Below are 13,001 nucleotides of genomic sequence, written 5' to 3' on the forward strand. Positions count from 1 at the left end.
ATATGCAAACAATGATAAAACGAACTGTATGGAGATGTCATGTTAGACAATCAGCTCGGAGACCCTTGACATGCCGCCCGGCGACTGTAACAAAGTGTCTCGGCTTGCCACGGGCGACACCGCGCTTAATTTGCTGCACAATGTCCCTGTAATTAGATGAATTTGGCTCAGGCAGAGGAAAAGACAGCCAGATCAAGGTCTTGATGAATTAGGGGTCCACTGTCAAGATCAAATCACATTAATCAAGGCGAGCGAGTGTTGAGACAGCTAGTCTCCCCCCAACGCGGCTCTATGTGTGATGAATAGGCTAGCTGCTAGCGGCCCGACCGAATGTATCACCATCAAAATCTGTGAATTTAAATGTAACAGCGCTACTTCGAGAATTCTATCGATTTATTCTGCTCTTTTAAGATAAACCTTCCTTCGAGCCTCAAGACCCCGTTTCAAAAAAGACGAGGAGGGGAGAAAAAAACTCCAAGGTGTTGTATTTAAGGGAAAACAACAAAGTGCAACTTCAAAAACTAGCGCGGCCCACTTTATGTTCTGATTCTACAATACCGCCGCCTGGAAAATTGGAAAATTCACGTGGGACGCATGAAGCTCTGAAGGTCTAGAGGTTAACCTACATTACTGCAGCGGCTCGACACACCTGAACTAGTGCGTGCTGGGAAAAACAAGACCTCTGGGCTGGACGGCTGGAGAAATAAAGTACGGAAGATTTCTGTTTGGGGAGCCTAAAGTAAATCCTTAGGAAATAAATCACAGATCTCTGGAATATCTCAACTGTTTCTTGTAGACAGCAAATAGACCAAATGCTGAAGTCTCTTGATACTTGGATGTGTCTCCTTTCAGATGAGATCTCAACAATGTGCTCAGCTTTTCCAAGACACCAAAGTCTGCAAAGGTCAGAGATCTCAGAATGAACTCAGAATGAAGAAAGTTCTCATCAATTTCTCCAAAAGATCAAGTTGCTTTATTGTCATTCCAACCGCACAACAATAGTGTACGGCAGAACGGAATTGGGTTTCTCAAAGCCCAAATGTGCAAAATAATTACAAGCATAAATAAGACAACAACATAAGGGTAGTACAAGCAGGACAACAACAGGTGGACGTAACATACACTATAGATAGAACAAATGACAAATCAACATATAAGACAATCAAAAATAAATGCTGAAAATATACAAAAATTATATAAATACTATACACAGTGGGTATAGTGCATATAAAAGTATATTGCACACAGTGAACTTTGAGGAGAAATATCTGAGCAAAATTAATTACTTAAATGAAACAAAACCGAAAACCCAATGAAGTGTCCTGATTTTCACGTTTTTCCCCAGTAATCTCACATGTATCAACCAATGTGCTCAGCCTTTTGCACCAAAGACTGTTTAAAAGTCCGAGATCTCAATATGAGCTCAAACCTTTCTCATCAAATTCTTCCAAGATCAAATTATCTGATCTGAAACAAAACTTGATGTGTCCTGATTCTCATATTTCTTCCCAGTAATTTTGCGTGTCTACTCTAGAGTTTGTGAAAAACATGCATCAAAAGTCTTAATATGAACTCAATTTCTAATCAAATTCTCCCAAGATCAAATGATCTAACGTGATACTTAAAACAAAGCTAAGAAATCACGCCATAATGCGTCAGGAAACTTGTGCTTGACCAATCGTTTCACTTCATAAGACCTCAAATTATCGTCAGGAGATTTTTATTTTGCCTGTATATGTATTTTTGACTCTGAAAGTGACGGTAGCCGTTGACTTGCATTTTATGAATCATCAAGAACCACGGTTTCAGCTAAATAATATTTTTTACTGTTCTACTGAAGAAGAAAAAAGACACCTACATCTTGGATGGCCTGGCGTATTACACTTGCCTCGTTTGCAAAATAAAATACTCCGAACAAACTTTTAATTCTCTAAAGTGATCCGGGACGCCATTAAAATAAACCATCCATGTTTCCAATGCTCGGATCCTTATGAAGTCTGTACAGAAACTAAACACACATCTGTATACTGAATCAGTGTATCAGCATCAGTCATTATAATCTGAACACACATCTGTATACTGTATCAGTGTAGACAGCGTCAGTCATTATAATCTGAACACACATCTGTATACTGTATCAGTGTAGACAGTGTCAGTCATTATAATCTGAACACACATCTGTATACTGTATCAGTGTAGACAGCGTCAGTCATTATAATCTAAACACATCTGTATACTGTATCAGTGTATCAGTGTCAGTCATTATAATCTGAACACACATCTGTATACTGTATCAGTGTATCAGTGTCAGTCATTATAATCTGAACACACATCTGTATACTGTATCAGTGTATCAGTGTCAGTCATTATAATCTGAACACACATCTGTATACTGTATCAGTGTATCAGTGTCAGTCATTATAATCTGAACACACATCTGTATACTGTATCAGTGTATCAGTGTCAGTCATTATAATCTGAACACACATACTGTATCAGTGTATCAGTGTCAGTCATTATAATCTAAACACACATACTGTATCAGTGTCAGTCATTATAATCTGAACACACATCTGTATACTGTATCAGTGTATCAGTGTCAGTCATTATAATCTAAACACACATACTGTATCAGTGTATCAGTGTCAGTCATTATAATCTAAACACACATACTGTATCAGTGTATCAGTGTCAGTCATTATAATCTGAACACACATCTGTATACTGTATCAGTGTATCAGTGTCAGTCATTATAATCTGAACACACATCTGTATACTGTATCAGTGTAGACAGCGTCAGTCATTATAATCTGAACACACATCTGTATACTGTATCAGTGTAGACAGCGTCAGTCATAATCTGAACACACATCTGTATACTGTATCAGTGTATCAGTGTCAGTCATTATAATCTGAACACACATCTGTATACTGTATCAGTGTAGACAGCGTCAGTCATAATCTGAACACACATCTGTATACTGTATCAGTGTATCAGTGTCAGTCATTATAATCTGAACACACATCTGTATACTGTATCAGTGTCAGTCATTATAATCTGAACACACATCTGTATACTGTATCAGTGTAGACAGCGTCAGTCATTATAATCTGAACACACATCTGTATACTGTATCAGTGTATCAGCGTCAGTCATTATAATCTGAACACACATCTGTATACTGCAGGGAACGGCAACTGGCGGCCCGCGGGCCAAAACTGGCCCGTCAGCAATATTTTCTGGCCCGCCGGATTATTTTGGCAGTCCTAAATGCTGTACAAAACTCTTCCACTACTTGAGAAAAGCCGTAGTCGCGCGGCGATTTCACCGCCGCATACTGTGTGAAACGCCCATAGGGAATCATGCGGTGCAGGATTACATTTTAAAGTATAACTGTGCGTTCACAACGGACGTGAATAGCGCGTCAAATTCGCGCCTGCCGCGTCTAGTTATACGCTTGACCACTTTGTGTCCATTCGCGCGTCAAAAGACGGTAGCGGTCAGAACTCTGGTGTACTTTGGACGGAGCGTGCGGTCTGACTGACAATAGCCAACTCCCGAGTCCCGACATCTTTTGACAGCGTATCCGCACTTAATTCTGACCGCCTGTACACCTATCTCTGAGGAGCTGTTTGGTACTGAAACCATTGTCAGTCAACAACATTCTTTTTTTGCAAGGATGTTTGAAATAGTTCGACAGAAAATAGCCTACTTCATTTCGTCAGTAGGGCAATATGATTTTCGTTTATGTTGCTTAGAAACTTGAGTGATAGGCTTTGTCCTATTTAATTCATGTTATTTATATTTCATATTTTTTTTCTGTGACATTTTTTTTCTCTGCTGACAGTACAATGTTAAAATAGCCTAATATTTATACTGACACGAACACAATTTTTGTATAGCATTTATAATTATTATAGGCTACTCCAATCTCCTTCTTTCCATTAGAGACATTTGAATGTGAGATTATGGAAACGAGATCTAAATTTTGTGGACCCGTCAGGTCGGGAAATAAAGCGGGTGAACACCGAGTGTATTTTAAGCGGTTGCTGAATAGAACCTTGTGGGAGCGGGACGAAAAAAAACAGTCCCACGCAGACCTCCTTAAACCTTAGGTGTGTATGTGTGTGTCCCCGAATAAATAATAATAATAAAAAAGGAATAAAGTTCAAAAGTCGGACTGTACGGAATGAGGCATGATTGCTATTCACACCTTTATTAAAATGGCTGTAATATGTTACCACAATAGTAGCCTACTTGATCTGTTTAAAATGGTTTCCTTGATATATGCATAAGGTGTTAAATTAAAACTTAAAAATCAAAATTTAAATTTGTCTAATCCAGTAATTCATTTTTTCTATTTTTGATCTGAGCACAATCAGAAAATCAGAAAACCCGTCCTTATTTTTTTTTTTTTTCATTTCAGTTTAGGAAATAAATAATGGAAAAACAAGTCGTTTTTCATCTTTTTATTTTTGGTTTTAATTTGAAAAAAAAAAAAAAACGATTGAATGAATGATCCACGGACGGTGACGGACCCATCATATTCCGCAATTATAGGCCTATATAAGAGTATTTAATTTGTATCCATAGGCCTACTCTGTGTAGCTGGCCCGCCATCTACTGGCTAAAAAAAATATTGGCCCGCGGCCAAAGTTACTTGCCGACCCCTGGTATACTGTATCAGTGTAGACAGCGTCAGTCATTATAATCTGAACACACATCTGTATACTGTATCAGTGTATCAGTGTCAGTCATTATAATCTGAACACACATCTGTATACTGTATCAGTGTAGACAGTGTCAGTCATTATAATCTGAACACACATCTGTATACTGTATCAATGTATCAGTGTCAGTCATTATAATCTGAACACACATCTGTATACTGTATCAGTGTATCAGTGTCAGTCATTATAATCTGAACACACATCTGTATACTGTATCAGTGTATCAGTGTCAGTCATTATAATCTGAACACACATCTGTATACTGTATCAGTGTAGACAGTGTCAGTCATTATAATCTGAACACACATCTGTATACTGTATCAGTGTATCAGCGTCAGTCATTATAATCTGAACACACATCTGTATACTGTATCAGTGTAGACAGCGTCAGTCATTATAATCTGAACACACATCTGTATACTGTATCAGTGTATCAGTGTCAGTCATTATAATCTGAACACACATCTGTATACTGTATCAGTGTATCAGTGTCAGTCATTATAATCTGAACACACATCTGTATACTGTATCAGTGTAGACAGCGTCAGTCATTATAATCTGAACACACATCTGTATACTGTATCAGTGTATCAGTGTCAGTCATTATAATCTGAACACACATCTGTATACTGTATCAGTGTATCAGTGTCAGTCATTATAATCTGAACACACATCTGTATACTGTATCAGTGTAGACAGCGTCAGTCATTATAATCTGAACACACATCTGTATACTGTATCAGTGTATCAGCGTCAGTCATTATAATCTGAACACACATCTGTATACTGTATCAGTGTAGACAGCGTCAGTCATTATAATCTGAACACACATCTGTATACTGTATCAGTGTATCAGTGTCAGTCATTATAATCTGAACACACATCTGTATACTGTATCAGTGTAGACAGTGTCAGTCATTATAATCTGAACACACATCTGTATACTGTATCAATGTATCAGTGTCAGTCATTATAATCTGAACACACATCTGTATACTGTATCAGTGTATCAGTGTCAGTCATTATAATCTGAACACACATCTGTATACTGTATCAGTGTATCAGTGTCAGTCATTATAATCTGAACACACATCTGTATACTGTATCAGTGTAGACAGTGTCAGTCATTATAATCTGAACACACATCTGTATACTGTATCAGTGTATCAGCGTCAGTCATTATAATCTGAACACACATCTGTATACTGTATCAGTGTAGACAGCGTCAGTCATTATAATCTGAACACACATCTGTATACTGTATCAGTGTATCAGTGTCAGTCATTATAATCTGAACACACATCTGTATACTGTATCAGTGTAGACAGTGTCAGTCATTATAATCTGAACACACATCTGTATACTGTATCAATGTATCAGTGTCAGTCATTATAATCTGAACACACATCTGTATACTGTATCAGTGTATCAGTGTCAGTCATTATAATCTGAACACACATCTGTATACTGTATCAGTGTATCAGTGTCAGTCATTATAATCTGAACACACATCTGTATACTGTATCAGTGTATCAGTGTCAGTCATTATAATCTGAACACACATCTGTATACTGTATCAGTGTATCAGTGTCAGTCATTATAATCTGAACACACATCTGTATACTGTATCAGTGTAGACAGCGTCAGTCATTATAATCTGAACACACATCTGTATACTGTATCAGTGTATCAGTGTCAGTCATTATAATCTGAACACACATCTGTATACTGTATCAGTGTAGACAGCGTCAGTCATTATAATCTGAACACACATCTGTATACTGTATCAGTGTATCAGTGTCAGTCATTATAATCTGAACACACATCTGTATACTGTATCAGTGTAGACAGCGTCAGTCATTATAATCTGAACACACATCTGTATACTGTATCAGTGTATCAGTGTCAGTCATTATAATCTGAACACACATCTGTATACTGTATCAGTGTATCAGTGTCAGTCATTATAATCTGAACACACATCTGTATACTGTATCAGTGTATCAGTGTCAGTCATTATAATCTGAACACACATCTGTATACTGTATCAGTGTCAGTCATTATAATCTGAACACACATCTGTATACTGTATCAGTGTAGACAGCGTCAGTCATTATAATCTGAACACACATCTGTATACTGTATCAGTGTAGACAGCGTCAGTCATTATAATCTGAACACACATCTGTATACTGTATCAGTGTAGACAGCGTCAGTCAGTATAATCTGAACACACATCTGTATACTGTATCAGTGTAGACAGCGTCAGTCATTATAATCTGAACACACATCTGTATACTGTATCAGTGTAGACAGCGTCAGTCAGTATAATCTGAACACACATCTGTATACTGTATCAGTGTAGACAGCGTCAGTCATTATAATCTGAACACACATCTGTATACTGTATCAGTGTAGACAGCTTCAGTCATTATAATCTGAACACACATCTGTATACTGTATCAGTGTAGACAGCGTCAGTCATTATAATCTGAACACACATCTGTATACTGTATCAGTGTAGACAGCGTCAGTCAGTATAATCTGAACACACATCTGTATACTGTATCAGTGTAGACAGCGTCAGTCAGTATAATCTGAACACACATCTGTATACTGTATCAGTGTAGACAGCGTCAGTCATTATAATCTGAACACACATCTGTATACTGTATCAGTGTAGACAGCGTCAGTCATTATAATCTGAACACACATCTGTATACTGTATCAGTGTATCAGTGTCAGTCATTATAATCTGAACACACATCTGTATACTCTATCAGTGTAGACAGAGTCAGTCATTATAATCTGAACACACATCTGTATACTGTATCAGTGTAGACAGCGTCAGTCATTATAATCTGAACACACATCTGTATACTGTATCAGTGTAGACAGTGTCAGTCATTGTAATTGGCTTCTATTTGCTTTTGACGCGACTCACATCCAGTGTAGGCAAACGTCTGCTCAAGCCTTAAAGGTAAAAAGTTAAATGAAATAAATAAATACAAAGTTCTGGCATGAAACTCTAGATGGTGCAAGCTAATAGGTCCCTTTTCGCTGCTCAACCTTCAAATACTTGGGTAGCATTTGCCTTAGCAGTGCAGGGCGCTTCAGAAACCCTCCACCTTCCCCAGCTCCACCTGTATAGATCTGCTATGGGTAATTCATGTACGCTATATTGTACAGCAGCAGCATGTCTTACTTGCTCACAGTCGCGTGTTGTGTATGTATTGGCAGTAGTAAGACCAAACATACAACATTGTCCATACCCATTATAATGCCAATCACTCCAAGAGACAGAAATGAGACTAAGTTTATATTCTCCTTTCCAGATGTTTGATCCCATGAATTGCACTAATCTGTTTCCAGGATGTGAGATTTACCCGGCCTTGAGTGTTTTTTATCTGGCACGGAAACAAGGCGAGGGTTTAAGTGTTTTTAAACGACTAAATCAAGAACTGAATGACCTAGCTCAGTTTCTGCTTTGAATGTCAAAATAATGTGTGCTTCACAATGTCCATTTCAGTCATAAACACACATGCTTTCTATGAATGTTTTCAGCATCAAACACATTGGTTTGGGATCACCTGTGTCTGAGATTACACCGCATTTGAATGTTGCATGTCTGTGTGCTTTCTGACCGCAGGGATAAACAAAGCAGAGGCTTTATTTGCGAGCGCAGGGGTTATTTATATTCACAAACACTGAGAACCAGAGCCAGAAACGGACAGGGCTGCAGGCTTACCCGTGCAAAGCGTGGAGCGCGTGGGGTTCGTAGTGGTATCTCCCCTCATGGTGACGCACGTCGATGGGGATCGGAGAATGGAAAGTTGGGAAGATGTGATGAGGGCCTAAAAAAGAAAGGGAGAAAGAGAGAGAGAGAGTTGAGAAAAAGCCAGACTTTCAAAAAAGAAATTTCAAAGGCACCAGCGCTACAATAAAGTAACATGAATTTCAGAGCGTGCTGAGCAGTTTCGTGTAAAATATTGGCACTATTACACAAGAGTGGAGGAATAAATAAATAATCAAAGTATCCTAAGAAATCCTACATCCCCAACATAAAAGATATCCAACTGGGCTTTTGACAAAGACCTGCAGCTAGACGCTCTTTGAACTCACACAGATGATGGACGTTATGAAGAGAAAACCCATACGAGATGCAAACTGGGGCTGACAGCACTGGGAGAACATTCCTCGGCCTCGGCTTCGCTGCCTCATGCCAACCCGGATCATCTCCCTCCTGAACCGCGTTCCCTACGCTTTACTGGCCCCGACACCAGCTCAAAACGAAGGTGCCAGGGTGACGTGAAATCAGAGGAGGTTCGGCCTTTGAAATCAAACACACTAACTAATGAGAGACTAAAAGCTGTTGCTTGTTGCCTCAGCGTTTTACAGTCTGCCGTTGGCTGGCGTTTCTTTTCATCATAACTCCTTTGGCTGGATCGTTTTATTTGAGCCCAAAGAGAATCAGAATCAGCACTTTCCTGTAATAAAGCCTCCGTTGGCTCGGGACGTCCCGTTAAAGGTCAACAGGGCTTCATTAGCAGTTATGATAATGGGAAACCACAGTTGATGTTTGGGTGCAGCCGCACTAACTTTATAGTGCCATATGAGAAGAGCTGGTTGCAATGTTAAAGTCTTAACTAGCTTTTCTTTCTAATTAGTCTTTATTGAGCTCATTGTTTCTGGCTAAATGAATACATGATGTTAGTTAACTACGTGATTTGTATTATCTTAGAACTGTACATTTCTTACATTTCACACTAAACTGTTTTTGTAAAAACATGCATTTTCTGTAAAGCTGCTTTGAAACAATATGTATTGTGAAAAGTGCTATACAAATAAATGTGAATGAATGCATGAATGAAAAGTCTTTCACTCCTGGAGATCCTTTTCATGCTCAGTGGGAAAATAAAACTGATAGAAAAACAAACGAGTTTCTATATGCATCAACTATGAACACTGGTACTATTAATGCTTGACTTGGCAGGAATGAGAGGAGGGTCAGTGAATCAGCTGATCTCTGGACTGTATTAACATTCTTTGGGGCGGTAGCAGTGGGAGGGTGAGGGGTGACCCGGGGAGGTCAGGGGTCACGGGTCATTATCTACACCTGGGGTTCTCAGCAGCTCCTCCAGAGGATTCATACACTCAACAGAACCAGTGTGAGTCAGCAGTCTCTCTCTCTCTCTCTCTCTCTGCTTCTTTGTCACTGTGTTCCCCTTCAGAATGGCAGACAAGACCGTCCCAAAGGACAGTAAATGACCCGCTGCCTTTCCTGTCTCTCTCTCTCTTCATATTTACATAATGTAAAACTTACAAGGATACTGCGCCCAAAAACTAAAAGTGAAATCATTTAATCGCCTTCATGTGTTCCAAACCTTAATGACTTTTCTTTCTCTGTGGAAGATAAAATGAGACATTTAGCAGAATGGTTGTGGAAAATTTTATTTATTTTCCTCATGCACACAACCAGGGCTTGACATTAACGTTTTTTGCTCACCAGCCACTGTGGCTAGTGAATTTCCAAAGTTACTGGCCACAATTTTGACATCGATACCATGGGGAAAACTGCCATATAGATATTTTTTATATTATCTCATAATTTGGCAGTAGGTTTATTAGGCTGCTGTCACTTTAAGACCTGACGCACGGATCCGTTATACTGTTACACATGCGTTTTCTTTCTCAACTGTTTACGTTCACGTAAAACATAACGGATTGTGTTTATGTGAATACTCGCCAAGACTGCAATTTTGAGATTATTTTGTGTATTTGACTGTTTAAGCGCAATAAGCAGAGAAAAAGAACTCAATTTAGAACCGAGAGGCGGCTTTATGAGCGCACTTTGGGTGTGAGCCAAATAAATCTGCGGGAATGAGTAAAATGATGAGTAATACGCGCAATCCCACGCTGAAATTCAAGCCCTGTAACACCAATAATATTCATCCTGAGCAAATGAAAGTAGTGGAAAATTAGGAGCAAATGAAAGTTCTGAGGAAAATGAGTATTGGAAGCATTTCAGATATTTCAGTATCGATATGAAGCGGAAGTTCGATATTTCTGACAACACTACATTGCACTTAGTTCATTATTTCAGATGACTTTTTACCACATGACTTCAGAAAGCTCCTTTTAAGGTGTTTTTTTGGTCCTTTTTAGCCCCAGCCTTTGTTGTATGGAAAATAGCAGCGTGACATTCTGCAAAACATCTAATTTTGTGTTCTACAGAAGAAAGAACGAAGAAGGAAGAACCACATGAAAGTGATTAATGGACATCATTGCTTTACTTTTTAGGTGATCTTCCCCTTTAACTTGCCTTCAAGATTAGTTTGTTTGAGTAAACTCAGCATGTTCTGTTCTGATCTTAAAGTTTGTCTGCAGAGTCACACATTTACACACAGGAGACATAAATTCTGTACATCTGACGTGACTATAAGCAATCTTTACTTATGTCTACAGTATTCGGCCTGTTTTTCTGAAAATAATTTAGCACAAAGCAGCAATGCGTGACTAGCTGAAGTCATGTGCTGTCTTTATAGTAGTTATTTGTCATGGAAAATGCCTCAGGTTCCCTTTAATTGATGAAAAACACCATAAAAACACACCTGACATGTGCAACCGTAATGCCACACAGCTGTTGAAAAAACAACAGAGTTCTGGAGCATCTAAACACTGGGTTTGACATGCAATTCTGACCTTTAACTAGTGAGAAAAGGAAACTTGACTGAGATCTTGCCTGTAGAAGGCCTGTAAAGAGTATAATCATGCTGGGTGTGAGAGGCACGCTAGCGTCCACATTCATCGCCCGGTCGCAGTTAATGCCCCATTACTAATGCAGCGGGTGAATTACTGGATGGGAAGAGAGGTCGAGGACAAAGAGAAAGAGTGAAGTGGGTCAGCAGAACATGACGGAGCCGCTGCTGGGATTCTCATGGACCACCGCATGAATCCTAATCACGCGGGTCCGGTTAAGACGACTTTAATCACGATGTTGCCCGATGCAAAAATAAAACACAAACTGGGGTAATTGGAAGCATGAAAAATACACAACTTAAACCCAAACACTGCAGAACGTTTGCAGTGGCGTAAACACTCCCGACCAAAATAAGACGGCGGCGAACGTGAACCCGCCCCGGTCCCTGTCATTAAAACGACACGTTACCCCGCAGCCTCATTCATCTGTGCCCGCCCTCAATTATCCACATTACCACTGTTATTTCCAGCCGTCGCATTTTTCATGTCAGCACAAACACCCACCCCGTTTGTGACCCGCTCTCGTCCAGGCCCCCGTCACCGGAGGAGCGGGCAGGATTATTCGATCATGCCGACAGCTCCATTGTTCCTCCGCAACGGGAAGAACAAAAGAGGATCGCTCTGGAGAGTTCAAGAGGCACGTTTACCAGCCTCACTGAGCTCTATCCCCCAGGGCTGTGGCGCACAGTGGAGTTTCCGCCAAGACCCTCGCATCTATTAGTTTTTAGGTGATAACATTTGTTTTCACATCTGGGGGAACGGCACAGCGGGGTGCCGCACTTTTTCAGTGTCGGGCTGCGCGCATGACGACTCTCTCGTGCACTTCTTCACCTGGCCGATGCTTAGCGTTCAAAGGCGGAGCATTTCCACACTCTTGAAAATTAAAGTTCCAAAAAAGGGGTTAAAAGCACCATTTTTGGTTTCTAAACAACCATTTTTCCACTATCTGTGCAATGGTTACATGGATGTTAACGGTTCTTTATAGAACCATCAATGCCAATAAGGATAAAAGTCATCCATCTTAACTCTTTCTGATGTCAAACAGCTGTGAATATTCTCAGTTCGATTCTGAACGGCACACAACTCTGATATCCTAAAATGTAGGAGAATTTGTTAGTTATATATATGAAAATAAAACATAAACAGAGAGTTAACCCTTCTGAAAAGAAAACCAGCTTAAACCATCCTAAGGTGGCTTGCTGGTCCAAGCCGGTTTATTGAGCACATGCTCAACTAAAGCATCTTAGGCAAGAGCGAAGGAGGGTCTTGATCAGATAAACGTTGTCCCTCTTAACTCTAAATGCCTCTTTCTGATGTCATTCATCTTTGAATATTCGGGCCAAACAAACACAACCCCTCTCGTCTTTGTTGTACCCTAATCCCAGGATCTAAAGGGGGTAAATGGTTTCGTTTTACAGGAAGTACTCAGCAACAATAATGGCCCTTTGAGTGGCCGGGGTCTTAGAGCGCAATTAAAAAGCTTTGGGCATTACTCATAGAATCAGGAGGGG

General features: G+C 39.7%; 1 protein-coding gene across 1 annotated transcript in view; it reads right to left on the minus strand.

Moving 5' to 3' along the window:
- gli2b (GLI family zinc finger 2b) overlaps positions 1-13,001 on the minus strand; it is a 94,184-nt gene that overhangs the window by 37,655 nt on the left and 43,528 nt on the right. Inside the window, exon 3 of the mRNA XM_081357572.1 lies at positions 8,480-8,585. Within this exon, the coding sequence (XP_081213698.1) occupies positions 8,480-8,585 (106 nt within the window). The remainder of the gene's footprint in view (positions 1-8,479; positions 8,586-13,001) is intronic.

This window comes from Scardinius erythrophthalmus (assembly GCF_964197995.2).
Source record: "Scardinius erythrophthalmus genome assembly, chromosome: 25".
Classification (NCBI taxonomy): domain Eukaryota; kingdom Metazoa; phylum Chordata; class Actinopteri; order Cypriniformes; family Leuciscidae; genus Scardinius; species Scardinius erythrophthalmus.